At 37.1% G+C, this 16,910-nt stretch overlaps 1 protein-coding gene across 1 annotated transcript; it reads left to right on the top strand.

The window, feature by feature from the left end:
• Window positions 1-7,474: 7,474 nt before the first annotated feature.
• On the top strand, window positions 7,475-13,787 carry mmaa (metabolism of cobalamin associated A). Its single transcript, XM_079864788.1, has 7 exons — window positions 7,475-7,602; window positions 8,433-8,855; window positions 8,957-9,079; window positions 10,126-10,296; window positions 10,382-10,467; window positions 10,761-10,910; window positions 13,189-13,787. Exons 2-7 carry the CDS (start codon window positions 8,462-8,464, stop codon window positions 13,474-13,476), a joined length of 1,212 nt encoding a protein of 403 aa, XP_079720914.1. The 5' UTR covers window positions 7,475-7,602; window positions 8,433-8,461; the 3' UTR covers window positions 13,477-13,787.
• The last annotated feature ends 3,123 nt before the right edge of the window (window positions 13,788-16,910 follow it).

Raw genomic sequence — 16,910 nt, 5'->3', positions numbered from 1 at the left:
GAGACAGACGTCTGATTATTAACTTATACTTCACACCTGCTCTCTTTGAAGCGATTGGTTTTTTTCGTATGATTTAGAATTCAAATTGTCCATCTTTGTTGTTTGATGAAGATCTCACCTCTTGTGACAGACCAGGACTGGTCCAGATGTTCGCACAGATGGTGAACAGGTCGTGGGCTGTGGGATAATCCCCGTACACCATCTCGAGCAGGAGGATCCCTAGTGACCACACTAGGTAGGCTTTGGTAGGTAGGTCAGCTTTGTGTGGTACTTGCCGTCAAATTTGATCTCTGGAGGGCTGTACGCTTTTGTGCCTTGAGAAAAGAGTTGTCTGATGATTAATATATTTCCACAGCATGTTGACTATATATAGGATGCGTTTCTGTGATCTAATTAAAGCGGTTCATAACACATACCACTGAAGACTTTGAAGGCAGATTTCTTCATGAGCACACTGCACCCGAAGTCAATCAATTTGACCTACATGGTGTCCTGGTTCACCAGCAGGTTTTCCATGCAAGGCGAGAGACCCGCAGGTCTGATGGATTCCCAGTAAGACATGTTCTTCCCTCCTTCATTCAAACAGCCTTCAGAAATGTTCTCAGAATTGATATTTGTAAATGTCATATGCCACAATTAGGTGTGATTTACTGTGGTTTCTAGGTTGCCATCAAGTATGTATCTAAAGGCAGGACACACAAGAGGCTGAAAGTAGCAGTGTGAATCAGTTCTGTTTCACATCTTTCACATCACATATTGGTTTGCACACATGCACACACTGACATTCAGCCCTGTATTGTAGCATTTGTCATTGCAGGAAGGCCAGGGTCTGCTGACGCTGGAGTTCGCATTGATGACCCGGGTTAATTTAGCTCCTGCCTGCCCTAATGTCCCACAGCTCGTGGAGACTGACAGAGATGAGAAAAAATTGTTGAATAAAGTCGTTATTTTGTTTTGATTTTTGCGCACAAAAAGTATTCTTGTCACTTCATAACACTAAGGTTGAACCACTGTAGTCACATGAGCTATTTTAACGATGATGAAAGCCTTGAAAGTGGTGATTACATTGCAGTCTATGGGGGGTCAGAAAGCTCTTGGATTTCATCAAAAATATCTCAGTTTATATTCCGAAGATGAATGAAGGTCTTACGGGTTTGGAACGACATGGGGGTGAGTAATTAACGACAGAGTTTTAATTTTTGGGTGAACTAACCCTTTAATGTGTCCCAAATTGAATGTTGAAATGAGTATTACAAAGATACACTCTAACTCAGGGTTCACCAATCTCGGTCCTGGAGGGCCGCTGTCCTGCAGAGTTTAGCTCCAACCCCAATTAAACACACCTGAACCAGCTAATCAAGGTCTCACTAGGCATACTAGAAACTTTCAAACAGGTGTGTTAGAGCTGGTTGGAGCTAAACTCTGCAGGACAGCGGCCCTCCAGGACCGAGATTGGTGAACCCTGCTCTAACTGCTAATATCACCCACAACCCGTCGCGCGTTGGACGAGGATTAAGTTAGAACTACAATCACGAATAAAATGTGTTAAAAACTGCAAACATGACGGATGTGTGAGTCCAACGGTTAAGTAGAGAGGTTTAGATAAAGGGGTTTGAGAGATTAATAATCAGTATATAACCTGACGAGAAGATATTTATTCAATGTTATCCACAAAATATTTCATCATATGCAACAGCATTCTGAACTTTTGTAAAGATACGTTTGGTCATTAACTTTTATGCAAATTACAAACACACGAGGGTTGTGGTGAAAGACATGGGTTCTGATTCCCATTAAAGACCCACGACTGGCAGATCAACGTGCTACTACATTTCTCTCCGATACAGAATGAAATTAAATTAAATTGAATGTGGAGGATTTTAACTGTGACAAGATGATTGACAGGGCAGTTTAAACGGTGACAGGATGCACGTAACTAAGCGACAGAGCTTCCATTAAAGACACAGTTATGACAAAGTCGGACTTGCCTAACTCTTCTGCTACACACTCAAAAGTATACTTTTTCTTCACAGAAAGTGTATATAGCCTACTTTTAGGTCGTAGTATAAGAAGGCGAATTGGGACGCAGTGCTGGTCTTGCAGTCTCTACTAATGAGCTGATGAGTTGAATCAGGTGTGTTTCATGAGTTCACATCTACATATAATTATTACGGTAAAGGTTATGCGTATTTGGCGTGCTTTCCGGGTGGAGGGCTCCGAGCTCAGAATTTCTGCCCGAACTCAGAGTACTCCCCCCGTTGGTAAGAGTAGATGGAACTAGAAGTGAGGAAATGGGGTGGAGGTGGGATGCTGATAAACTGTCAAGGAACAGAGGTGGGTTCTGCTGCTATTTATCTTGTCCTGAGTTGATTACTGATTGATCTCCACTTGTGCTAATTGAGTTAATTATCTGCACCTGCTCCTCCCGAACCTTGTTAATAAAACATCATTAGATGAGGAAGACATTCAAAATGTGCAGTGCTGGGGATGCTCCAGGACAGGTTTGAAAAAACGTGTTTGTCGTGGGGATGTTGGAGCTTATATCAGCGTTTCGGGCCAAAGGAGGGGGAAACACCCTGATGGCATGTCAATGATGTTATTATGTCATAAAACATTTATCGTTTCATTATGCTTTATATTAACATTTTAATACTTTCAAAAATGTCATTTTTTACCCAAATAATTTTTCATTATTAAAAGAGTCTTCATTATTGGAGTTCTGTTAAAGGTACAAATCTTTTCTTTTCAGTAAAACTGCTTCCTTCTGGAGTTTTTCCAGTTATTCTGGGGCCATAACAGTAATCTCTGAGGCCTCCATGACAAGCAGCTCTGTGACCCAGTCTGCTGAGACAGCATCCACTGAATGGACAGGGACCCCCGCGACTGAGGCTGCATAGAGTACCGGCTCTGACTGATACCATAACAGGCACTTCTGGGGCGACCAAGACATGGAGCTCTAGGAACTAATCAGCCTTGATGGGTAGCTTGGGATCCAGGTTGTCCAAGACGGGAACTTTTGTAAAAGGAACATCTAGGGCAGGGGTGCCCAATCCTGCTCCTGCCGATCAACTGTCCTGCACAGTTCATCTCCAACCCTAATCAAACACACCTGAAGCAACCAATTAAGGTCTTCAGGATCACCTGAAAATTAAAGGCAGGTGTGTTTGATTAGGGTTGGAGATGAACTGTGCAGGACAGTCGATCGCCAGGAGCAGGATTGGGCACCCCTGATCTAGGGCAACAAGCTCTGCGACCACAACAGGAATATAAGTAGTAGATGACAGAAATTTCTGGAACGGCCGAGGGAGCTCTGGAATCAGGGTATAGCCTTGAAAAAGACAGGAACCAAGTCAAGTCAAGTCAAGTTTATTTATATAGCGCTTTTCACAATACAGATTGTATCAAAACAGCTTCACAGTATTAAATTAAAATAATACATCAATGTTTGTTTCTAGTGGAAAACGTCCACGTTTGGTAATGCTAATCAATAGTATTGTTGATTGATTAATTAAATTAAATATCCCCAACTGAGCAAGCCAAAGGCAACAGTGGCAAGGAACCGAAAAAACTCCATCAGGTGACCTAATGGAGAAAAAAAAACCTTGGGAGAACCCAGGCTCAGTCGGGGGCCAGTTCTCCTCTGACGTCTATGAACTAGAGGTCGGATTTAACTGTAAGATTAAAAGTATTATATGAATGCCTGGCTGAAGAGATGCGTCTTTAATCTAGTTTTAAACTGGGAGAGCGAGTCTGAACAACGAACAGTAACAGGAAGACTATTCCAGAGTTTTGGAGCTAAATGTGAAAATGCTCTCCCTCCTTTGGTGGATCTGGATATCCTAGGTATGTCCAAAAGCCTCGAATTTAGTGATCTTAAAGAGCGCGATGGATTATATGGCGATAGAAGGTCCTTTAAATAGACTGGAGCTAAGCCGTTTAGGGCTTTATAAGTCAGTAGCAATACCTTGTAATTAATACGGAACTTTATAGGTAACCAATGCAGTGATGATAAAATTGGTGTTATATGATCATATTTTCTTGATCTAGTAAGAACTCTAGCGGCGGCATTTTGGACTAACTGTAGCTTGTTTATTAAGGATGCAGGACAACCAGCTAATAAAGCATTACAGTAATAGTCTCGAGGTCATGAATGCATGAACTAACTTTTCTGCATCAGAAACTGATAGCATGTTACGTAGCTTAGCAATGTTTCTAAGGTGGAAAAAGGCTGTTCTTGTATCATATGAAATATGATTTTCAAAAGACAGGTTGCAGTCTAGTATAACACCCAGGTCTTTTACTGTAGAGGATAAAGTAACAGGACATCCTACTATGTTAAACCTTTAAGACTAGTGTCGTGTTGCACATACTAATGAATACAGAGAAAACACGCTCTAGCAATTCAAACCACCACAGTGGTTTCTGTCCAGTGGTTCGAATCCTGGAGCGGGTCAGGTGTAACCGGTTCTACCTGACCCGCTCCAGGATTCGAACCACTGGACAGAAACCACTGTGGTGCCTGTGAAACTGTCGTAGGCCAGTAAGAACTGTGCGTGTAAACCTCACTCCCCTGATCTCAAGAGGCGCTCTAGAGGCTGCGGTTTTTAGCCTCCTTGTTAGCACCTGCCTCCCACACCGGAGACCCCGGTTCGAAGGTAGAACCGGTTACACCTGTGCAGCAGTACTCCCTTGTGCCTGGTGGAAAAAGATTTGTAAGTTTGAATTGCTAGAGTGTGTTTTCTCTGTATTCATTAGTATGTGCAACACGACACTAGTCTTAAAGTCCCAAACTACAGCTTTAAAATGCATACCACTAAAGATGTTGCACGGTGTTTCATACAGCTGGTCCCCACAGCCTAAATCAATTTGTGCCACATCCAGGGTGTCTGTGTTCACTTACAAGTTCTCCAGTTTGATGTCTCTATGGAGAACTCTGCGGCTACAGCACTTGTCAGCAGAGCCTCAATGACCTGCAGCATCACATGCCGTGCGAACTCTTCATCAAGAGATGCTCCCACAGCTCACTGAAAAGATGAAGAGATTCTTGCAGATTCTTCCTCAGACTGTTGTCAGGCAGGCTTGTCTATTGAAAAAGAATTGGCTGTCTATGATTAACATTAATATAAAATTGAAAACAGAGACTGAGAGGAGACATACTGTAGAAAGCAGTCTATGTTGTCTGTGTTTCCTTGGCAAATTTCAGTGCCACCTAATCAACAAAATAAAACATTTGAATTAATGTCATATCATTCAAGTTATTAATTCTCAACAGATAAGTACATTTTTGTGAATGCATGTAGTTGGTCCCCCCTTTGCAGCTAAAACAGGTTTCCAGAAGATTTTTGAACTTCTGTGAGAATGTTTGACCATTCATCCAGTAGAGCATTTGTTAGGTAAGGCACTGATGTCGGATGAGATGGCCTGGCGAATCTCCGTTCCAGTTCATTCCAAAGGTGTTTGATGGGGTTGAGGTCAGGGCTCTGTGTGGGCCAGTCATGTTCTTCCACATCAAACTCATCCAACCATGTCTTTATGAACCTTGCTTTGTACACTGGGGGAACAGTCATGCTGGAATAGAAAAGGGCCTTCCCCAAACTGTTTCCACATATTTGGAAGCATATCATAATATTAAGTGGAAGTTTGGATCTCTTCAGCTATGGAATCAATTCATCTATTGCTGAGGTGTGTAAAAGTCACCACACACCTCTTGCACACCTCAGCAATTGATGAATTTATGTGGACTTACGCTTTGTGGCAACCAGGCACTTACAGTTGACCATGGAATATCTAGTAGGGATGAAATTTCACAAACTGACTTGTTGAAAAGGTGGCATCCAATCACCACACTCTGAATTCACTGAGCTCTGACTGCATGCTTAGCTAGGGTTTTGATTTTATACACTTGTAACAATGGGTCTGATTGAAACACCTGAATTCAACAATTAAGATGTGTGTCCCAATACTTTTGTCCATTTAGTGACTGGAACAAACTCCTGCATATATGACACCAAATCTTCCTTCTCCCAGTTTATCTGTGATTTTGTAAGGCAGTGAGTAGGAAAACACACTAATCCCTGGTTTCACATCCAAGGTTTAAGTCTAGTCCCAGACTAAAATGCATTAAGCTGTTTTAACTGACAAAAGCTTGAACTGATATATCTTAAAGTATGTCAGTGCCATTGTTTTGTCTCAAGATGCACACCAGTAATGTTTTTTTCTTTTTCTTTTTTTTTTAATGCACGTTTAAAGCTACTTAAATGTCCTAATTGAACTAAGGTCTTGGCTTAATCTAAACCCTCTCTGAAACCAGGCCTTAATGTCTAAATGTCTAAATAAAAATTAAAGCAATTTTGTCTATTTAATTAGTATTTAACTAAATTTAATTATAGGTGTCAGTTTGAGTCCATGACAATCTGCAATTATAGTATCCTAATCTCTAATAATAATTTATCTTGTACGATGGGTTTCTCAAATGTTAATGCATTTTATTTTTCTAACAGTCCTCAAAAGTACATGATAATGTTACCTTATCAGATTATTATTGGTTGCGTTTTTCCTCTCACGGCCACATGAGGGCGGAAGACATCTTATGGACAGGATCCCAGGATTGCCTGACTTCCTAAATAAAATAATAAAAGCAGTTACAAACTAATTAAACTAAAACAAGACAATGTCGTTCTGTGTGTTGGTATGTGACAAATTATCATGCATTATTATTTATTTTAATATTATTTTTTATTATATTCATTCTTAAATATAAATCATGACAATTCAATCATTGGATTTGATGTATATGTAGGATTTTTTTTTTTTTTTTTTTTGAGTAAAATGAATGATTTGGTTATGATTTGGAAAATTATTCCAAAGAGTTAGACTTAATTAAGAGCCATGTGTTCTAATACTAAATAAATATAGCATAAAACATCAGCCCACCCCTTCCTGCCTTCACTGCAAAGATAAAGATGTTAATTGTCATTCATGGGCTACTGCTTATTTACAACTTAAGTCTTTGCATAGCCTACACAAACTACAGTGATGGTCCTTCCACTGATGATGCAGTAACTTTCTGGAGAATCTGATGTATTTAAATAAAAAATTATCAAAAAAAAAAAAAAAAAAAAAAACATTAAAAAAAACAACGTCAGATTAAAAACATTATTTTTACAACTCGAAAAAAGGCTTTTACAACCTAGTTGTTTTTGTCGGGTTGATAAGGTTGATAAAACTCTAACACAGATATAATTATAATAATAATAATAATAATTATTATTATTATTATTATTATAACATTAACATAATCACACCTTTCCATTACAGAAATCACAGCTGACTACAAATCACTGCTGTCACAAAGACAACATAATCATCTATTATGTTTATTTAAAGAAGAATATTATTAGGCTCTTTTCTCCCCCAAAGCGAATAACGTTAGGTACTTTTATTTTGAAGAGGGAAACTTTTATTTGAAAGAACATTGACGTCCCTCACTTACACGACCTCAGTGTCACCTGGTTTTGGGAATCCATGAGATACATAACTAAAGATCACCATTTGTGAGCGATCTGTCCAAATGCTGATAAACAGACGGTTTCATTAAACTTGGTGAGATTTGATCGATGGGGTTTTCCATTCCAGATGGTCAGTTTTGTCTTGTCTGATTTCTATGATCGGTTTGAAATGTATTATGAAATGATGTGATCTAAGTGGATGACAGAGATCACCTGCTCCGATAAAATACCATTATATGATCTTGGTTACTACAGTTTTTCTTATTTTTATCATTATTTCTTATGTGAAATCATCATGAGCTAATATTGCATTTCCACATTGCCATAAGCTTTCAGAATATATCATTTTTGTTTAATCTGTATCTGTGGTGGCTACCAAATATAGCAAGCTTACTATAGTAACGTTAACTATTAAAATGTTAATCAATTAAATGACCAAACAAACATTTTTCTTTAGCTTATGCTGTATAAAATTGATCCGTAAACATTGGTCCCAAACTAGCCTAATGAGTGACAACTTAATTTAGGCTAAATTTGCAACTCTGTTGTTTGCCATAGTTGCATTTTTTTTGTTTGTCTGTTTGTTTACTGATAGAGAATAATAATGATAATAGAATATAATTCAATTATGTATTTTAAACTATTTCCTATATTTGGTTACAATGTTAACGTGTAGGCTATAAAAGTAGCTCATATAGGCTAGTTACTTTAAGGTTAAACACTGCCTTTCAATGACCATTTATTGGGAAAAAAAGAAGAACAACAAAATAACTTTTTTAAGAGTTTCAAGAGAAGAATTTATGGAAATTATATATTGCATAGACTATGGTCAATTTTAATAAGGCTGTAATGTTCACCAATTGTAAGAAGGTAAGGTTTACAATTGAAAGCTATTCACATAGATATTCTTTGCTGTTTTTACAGAATGAGTTCTACTCAACAGGAAAAGGAAGATGGGTCCGACTAGAGTTTTTCCTATTCTTCATCATGCTGCTGTTCTTTTCCCTATACACAGTACAATGGCTTTAAGACATTCCCTTTGTAAGCGCACTGCAAAACTGTGCTATGCCTCCCTCTGCACCCTCCAACAGACGAGATCTGTTTCAGCTGAGACTGCCATAAGCCAGCACATTTCAAACTTGACTGACAGGGAGAAAAGACTACTGACCAAGCTTTATGATGGACTTATCGGGGGTCAAAGGGCATCTCTCGCGGAATCGATAACCCTTGTAGAAACCCAGCATCCGAGAAAGAAAGAGTTAGCCCAGGTTCTGCTTCAAAGAGTGCTGGCCTTTCGTCAGGAGCAGGAGAGATGCAATGGTGGAAAGCCAGCGGCCTTCAGAGTTGGTCAGTAAGGTGATGTGAACTATAGGAGTGAAAATGAACCGTGTTGCTGTTTGCATGAATGCCCTCAATCCTCAATCACCTCTCTGTATGTGTGACTTCAGGACTGTCTGGTCCCCCTGGTGCTGGAAAATCTTCATTCATCGAGGTTGTTGGGAAGATGCTGACAGGAAGAGAACATAAAGTGTCCGTTCTGGCTGTGGATCCTTCCTCATGCACAACTGGAGGTGAACAGGCGCTCAAATGTCTGAAAAACATTTACCTACAGATTTAAGATTGGTGCTATAGATATTTGCTTGTTTAATCTGCACAAACTCAGTCACTTTAGTAAGGATTTTTTTTGTGAGTACTAATTGTCAGTACTACAATTTTTATCATATTTTCAGGACAATGATGTAATTTTCACTGCTAAATATGTTCACACATACTGTACACTACCATATTTTTTCTTATAAGTCTTATTGTGGGATTTATTTTATCACTGCTACTATATAACAGTACAAAAATAGTAATATTGTTGCTTTTTTCTATTTTAATGTATTTTAAAATAATAGTCATTACAGTCTTCAGTGTCACATGATCCTTCAGAAATCATTCTAATATGCTGATTTATTATCAATGTTGGAAACAGATGTGCTGATTAATATTTTTTTATAACCTATGATACTTTTTTCAGGATTCTTTGAGTAAAAAGTTAAAAAAGAACAGCACTTATTTTAAATAGAAAGCTTTTCTAACTATACACTACCGTTTTTTTCTTTCCTTTTTTTTTAAAAAGAAATTAATACTTTTATTCTGCAAGGATGTGTTCAATTGATTAAAAGTGATGTAAAGATTTCTATTGTTAGGAAAGATTTCTATCATGAATAAATGCTGTTCTTTTTAACTTTTTATTCATCAATGAATTCTAAAAAAAAAAGTATCACAGGTACCAAAAAAATATTAAGCAGCACAACTGTTTCCAACATTGATGATAACTGAGTATCAAATCAGCATATTAGAATGATTTCTGAAGGATCGTGTAACTGAAGACTGGAGTAATGCTGATTAAAATTCAGCTTTGCATCACAGAAATAAATTATATTAAAAAATCTATTCATATAGAAAACTATTATTTTAAATTGTAATAATATTTCACAATATTTTTATTTTTTTATATATATTTTGATAAAATAAATGCAGACTTGATGAGAATAAGTGACTTTCCTCAAAAACATAAAAAATAGTAATGTTTCCAAACTTGTATTCTAATCCTTGCTAACCTTTAATGCAGGTTCACTGATGGGAGACAAAACACGAATGACAGAACTCTCCAGAGACATGAGCGCTTACATCCGACCATCTCCCACATCAGGAACCCTCGGTGGTGTGACGCGAACCACCAACGAAGCCATAGTCCTCTGTGAGGGTGCAGGCTATGACATTGTATTAGTGGAGACCGTAGGTAAGCCTTTGTTCCAGGTTTTCATAGCATTTTCAGTTTTGAGAAAAGTGTATGCAATGTAACTTAAGTTTAAATGTTTACACAGGTGTTGGTCAGTCTGAGTTTGCTGTGGCTGACATGGTGGATATGTTTGTGCTGCTGATCCCACCAGCAGGGGGCGATGAACTACAGGTATACACACTTCCTTTACTTGATCCCTGTTGCCATAATTTAAAAATTTAATATTTTTTATTTAAATTAAATTCAATTTTAAGACATTTTAAGTGTTATTTATAGACCTGGGTAAATATTCTAAAATGTTTTTTCTTGTAAATGAATAAAATCTTAATACTCAATTGGCATTTTATAAAAAGAATTGGAGAACCACTGATTGAACATTATCATAGTTATCCGAACTGATTGTTTTATATTATAGGCGATTCTTATATTTGAAAGAAATTTGATTAAATTCTATTTTCAAAAAGGGAATCAAAAGAGGAATTATTGAGATGGCTGACTTGGTGGTGGTTACAAAATCAGATGGTGAATTGGTTGCTCCCGCACGGAAGATACAGGCAGAATACACAAGTGCCCTGAAGTTACTTCGAAAGAAGTCCAAAGTCTGGAAACCAAAGGTGTGTGACTTTATAATCATGCTTTACATTCCTATCTTGCACATATACTACAAAAAAACAAAAAACAATTGTAATTAATTTATTGTAATTAAATATAAGATGACCATCATATCTGCAAGTCTTGGTTTTGGTGTATACTAGAATAGTTTTTTTTTAATGCTTGAACGTTCAAAAAATTAATTATTTTTCACATTACATTGTTGCATCACCCCTCTTCCCAGTCTGTCACTCTCCGTTTATTTCCCATCTCTATGAAGCCCCTCCTTCCGAAAAGCGCAATGTGCTCTTATTGGTCGCCTGGACCAGTGTGTTGTGATTGGTCAACCTCTTCGAGCGTGTTTCTGAAATGTCACGGCCCTTACCACGAGTTTCAACACACTACTAACATAACTCCACCAGGCCTCTCCACTTTTTTTTTGCGTATACCTTGGGTGGGAATTATTTAAATAAGGAATTTGATGATGTGTATGTTCCCGGAGGAAAACGTAAGACTACAAGGCATTTCAGGGAGTTTAGAAATGTGCTCACTGGTAAAGAGAGAACTCCATTTGAAGTGGACTTTTTCATGCTCAACAGCAATATTACACACTAAAATAAAGTAGAAATTTTTAAAAAAGCATAATAGGTCCTCTTTAAAGAAAATGGCCATTACATTTCTTGTTTTAGTTCATTTCAGAATAAACAGCCAGCATATTTACGGGAAAATTTGGAACAATTCACATATACACTACAGTTCAAAAGTTTCAGGGTCATAATAATGATAATAATACTTGAATTCATCAAGGATCTAGCCTACTAAATTGATCAAAAGTGACAGTAAAAACCTTTACCTTGTTGCTAAAGATTTCAGTTAAAAAATAAAAACGCTGTTTAACTTTCTATTCATTAAAGAATCCTGAAAGAAATGTATCAGGGGTTTTTCCTTATCTTATAGACACGTTCTTTTGGGGTTTTATATTAATGACAGAATCTAATTAAAGTAGGGTTTTGTATTAACCTCCTTTTATTTATTAGAAAGTTTTATATCCATAAATGTAAATATACAAAGAGTAAACCCTGCTTTGACATCTTCAAACAAGAACTGAAGTTGTACTTAAATACAGTTTCAACGTCTGTAAATAAGAAAGCTATAAAAACATCTAGAATTTGTACCATGTTTAATATTCTTTCATAATGTTTTTTTCTTTTCTTTCTCTTGGCAAATAATTTTCAATAGATAAATCAGGCTTCTTTATATCATTTTTCTTGTTAACTTTTGAACTACTGTTTAACTTGTTTATTGTCTGTTTTTGTATCTTAAGTTTATAAAAATTAGCAATAAAAAAAAAATGTATCAGGGTTTCCACAAAAATATTAAGCAACTGTATTAAACTGTTGTCAACAATGAGAAATGTTTCTTGAGCACAAAATCATCATATTAGAAATATTTCTGAAGGATCATGTGACACTGAAGACTGGAGTAATGCATCACAAGAATAATTAAACTTTAAAATATATTAAAATGCAATACAGTTATTTTAAAATGTTATAATATTTTAGTGTTTTTACTGTATCTAAATCTAATAAATGCAGATTTGGGTGAACATAAGAGGCTTTTTTCAAAAACATAAAAAGTCTTACAGACCCCAAACTATTAAATAGTAGTGTTGATAGCCCTGCCTTTATTTGATCACTTTTCCTTCTTCATCTCCCTCCCATATAAGAATTACTTGCATGTTAAATGCATTTTATTTATATATCTTCATTCTCTGTTCAAAAGAGCCCGTCCTGGCCGGTGGAGTAGTCTGTGTTGTCATTTCCCATCATGCTCTGCTCTGCGTTGTGAAGTCTTTCCTCTTTGTCCCCTCACCCCCAGTATTACTTCTACCCAGAGGGCACGGAGCCAGCATAGGCAGCCCTTTGAATGGCCAAATGCTGCCTCATGCATTTGACTGATTAGAGGCCACCCACATGGATGAGAACCGCTAAAGCCTTTGTCTCCTCTCAGCAGCATGATTTCTAAACTTCATCTCTGTACTGGAGGATGCGACAGTCATATTGATTTTTCCCGCCCTCCTAAAGGTCATATATATAGGTCTTTCATTGAAACAAGGATGGAGTGACGTGTGTGGGCGCACACCCTTTACATTTCTGCATTGTGGCTGCTCATATGTAAAGCAACTGCCTGTTTCCATTCTCTTTACTTTCTTCCCTCTGCTTGTTATTTTTATCTTTCTATTTAGTCTAAAGTTATCCACGCCAACACATTTTATACTCTCTCTTTCCCATGTGTGGTCAGGTGGTCCGCATATCTTCTCAGACAGGGCAGGGTGTGCCTGAGCTGTGGGATACCATGCTACAGTTCCGGGACGCAATGCTGAGCAGCGGGGAGCTTCAAGCCCGACGGCAGACTCAGCAGAAGGTGTGGTTGTGGAATCTGATCCAGGAGAACGCTCTACGCCACTTCCAACAGCATCCAGCGGTGCGTGCCGAGCTCCCGGAGCTGGAACGAAGGGTCACGTGTGGAGATATCTCACCCGGTCTTGCTGCTGACCTCCTTCTGAAAGTCTTCTCCGACACACTGTGATGGAAGGCCCTTCCGTGGGAAAACTACAAGCCGAGGTGTATTGGAAAGGAAATGATTGAGTCTTGCAACCTTCGATTTCTAATTATTGTGTTTCACCTGGTTTTAAAGGATTTTAATAACTGATGACATTTGATCATTATTGTAGGTGAGATAACCATTGTTCATGTCCCTGTATTATCTCGCAAAGGTGGGGAAATTGTATTTAAAGAAAAATAAATTAAATGATTAAGAATTGTTACACCCTATGACCTGAAATCTGTTACTTTTACAGCACTCAACAATAAAAGAGTATTTTCTTCTGGCCCATTTGCAACATTTGGAAGTGAATTTTTATTTGATTTTTTTACTTGCCTGCAAACATTTACACTGATCGTATAAAATAAATACAATTATTAGAAAAATTATTTCCATAATACAGTAATAATTATATTATTAAAAAAATGGAAAATGGCATTTGGTTAAATACATTAGGCTACTGTTTGGTTAATTTTTTTTTTTAAAATATAATTCTCACCATTAAAAATCTATTATAGCCATATAGGTAATGTTATCCGGGTCACCTATTTAAAGGAGAAGTTCACTTTTAAAATGAAAATTCTGTCATCATATACTCACCCTCATGTTGTTTCAAACCTGTATGAATTTCTTTCTTCTGCTGAACAGAAAGGAAGATATTTAGAAGAATATCAGTAACCAGACAGTTTTTGGGTCCCATTGACTTCCATAGTATATTTTTTTCCTACTATGGAAGTCAATGGGACCCAAAAACTGTCTGGTTACTGATAATCTTCTAAATATCTTCTTTTCTGTTCAGCAGAAGAAAGAAATTCATACAGCTTTGAAACAACATGAGGGTGAGTATATGATGACAGAATTTTCATTTTAAAAGTGAACTTCTCCTTTAAATGAGAAGACTTTGCAACAGTCGTGTTCAATACATTCCAGGAAACTAAATGTTTAAAGTCACCATGAAATCAAAATAGATGTTAAACAATCTTTAAACAAAATAAATTCCGCTCTGTTTACTGGCATGAGGGCGGGGCAACCTGTCACTCACGTGACATCACAGCAATAGCAAACCACAACCATCCAATCAATTCCTGAAGGACAAAAGTTTTTATTTTTTCTTGTTTGAGAAGCCGTTTCACCGTAGAAAAGTGTTTGACCTTTCCTGCACTAGGCCTAAATTGTTTTATATTCGTGTACAAAATGTAAGAAGCCCTATAAGTTGCTATGTAAACTACTAACACTACTTGTTGAGTAATGTTACTCTTACTGATTGTTAAATGTTTCCCTGTGGAAAAAGAAATCATTCAAAATGTGCTGATGTTCACCTTTTATTAATCTTGGGGTGTTTGTTCTGAATCATCCAGAAGCAGGCCAGAGTTATTTTTACAATTACATTCTCAGCAAGTCAGCTAGAGATATTGCTGATCTTACATCATAGCTCCAGTACATGAATTTAAATGAGCTCATACAGTAGAATGTTTTCCTGTGGTTGATGTTCTCTTGGGCTGACACTAGATGGACCTGCAGACCTGGAGAGATCTTTGTCCATTATGTAAATAAGCTCCTCTGCATGCCACTGCTGTTTGTCTCAACCTACAATAGTGTGTCGTTGGCCTGCCCCTTACAGACTCAGAATATGCTGACTGTGATTCCAGTCTTGTTGATTCCTGTCCTGATGTTGCACCACAACTGAGATTTACAAACTCTTGCAAGAATTTGCCATGTTGAACAACACTGCCATGTAGTAACCCAGCATTGTTCTGTTCAATAAATCCCAAGTTCATGTGACCTCATCTCATCGCTATTGTCCTGCAAGCTGTGAGTGTTTGCGTACAGACACGTTCTGTCTCCTGTGCACATGCTTTCTAGTCATTATGCCTTGTGCTTCTGTCTTATGACTCAGACTGGAATGCTTTGTGAATACTGATGAACTCCAAAGACCTGAGGGCCGCCCTCTCCATCAATCACGAATAAAAGCTCTTGGCCCTTCTCTGTAAGCGGAGATACTTTAGGTCTGAGCGTCTGCACTGAGTCCAGAACTGTGGTTTGTCTGGAGGAAACCTTCAGTCTATGATATCATGTTGCAGCCTAAACAGTGCTTACATACACATTTAACATTTAGACAGATTGGTTTTGTGTGAGCACATGCAGGATCCAAAGTCTCTTATATGTGCTTGGAGGCTATGCTTGGAAAAGTTCTGCCTTCTGCACAGTTGTTTTGTGTTTGCTTTTTATTTTTTTATAAGTCTCTCATGCCCACCATATATATATATATACACACACACACACACACACCTTTAAAAACACTACCGTAAATATTATATTTAATTTTAAACACTACAGTAATATTATATTTTATAATATTACTGTATTTACTGTATTTTTTATCAAATACATGCAGCTTTGGTGGGGATGAGAGACTTAGATAAGAAAAATAAAAAGCAAACACAAAACAACTGTGCAGAAGGCAGAACTTTTCCAAGCAGAGTCTCCAAGCACATATAAGAAACCACACAAAACCAATCTGTCTAAATGTTAAATGTGTATGTAAGCACTGTTTAGGCTGCAACATATATATATATATATATATATATATATATATATATATATATATATATATATATATATATATATATATATATATATATATATATATATATATATATATATACACATCTGTGTATTTTTCTGTTTGTTAATTGGATCACATGACTTAATTGATCACACTTCATGACTTGATCTTGATCAGGATTTCATGAAGTTATCAAATAGTACAAAGCAGTGAATCAGTTTTGTTACAATATTATCTTTTTTTTAATCAATATTACAATATTATCTTAGATTTTAATTCTTTGAGGATTGTGTTCTTCATTGTGATATCAGAGCAGTTGGATAGCCGTTACTTTGGGCTTTATACCCCCTAAAAAAATGCCTATATACATTTTAATCATTTACTTTTAAAAATGCTTACGATACAAGAGACAAAAAAAATCTGACTTGTGGTTTTAATGTATTTTCAAATAAATTAATAGGGAAAAATAAATGTCATAAAGCCACATTTTGTGAAGGCATTCACAGCCAAGCATGCTGAGATAATGTTTGCTTTCAAATTAAAAAGATTAACAAACTCAACAATGGCCTGCTATTTCAGCCCCATTTAAAAGAAATGTAACCTTAGCCCACCAATAAAGCAACATTTGTTTGTAGTTTCGCCAGTCGCAGTCTCTGTCTGATGCATTTATGCTATTAGCCTCCCTAACATCCTCACACATGTGCACAGCTGGCTGCCTCGCCATCTCTCTAGTGACTGATGAGAGTATAAGGCATTTCCTTCAGGACTGTGAGCTCGGTTTCTGCAAAACGATCCTATGAGTGACAAACTAATGGGTTAAGACTGGAAGTGTGGAAGGGGGATAATACAAACT

Source organism: Squalius cephalus, assembly GCF_949319135.1.
Source record: "Squalius cephalus genome assembly, chromosome: 2".
NCBI classification, from domain to species: domain Eukaryota; kingdom Metazoa; phylum Chordata; class Actinopteri; order Cypriniformes; family Leuciscidae; genus Squalius; species Squalius cephalus.
The sequence above is the reverse complement of the archived record's forward strand: the minus strand, read 5'-3'. Positions and strand labels throughout refer to the sequence as shown.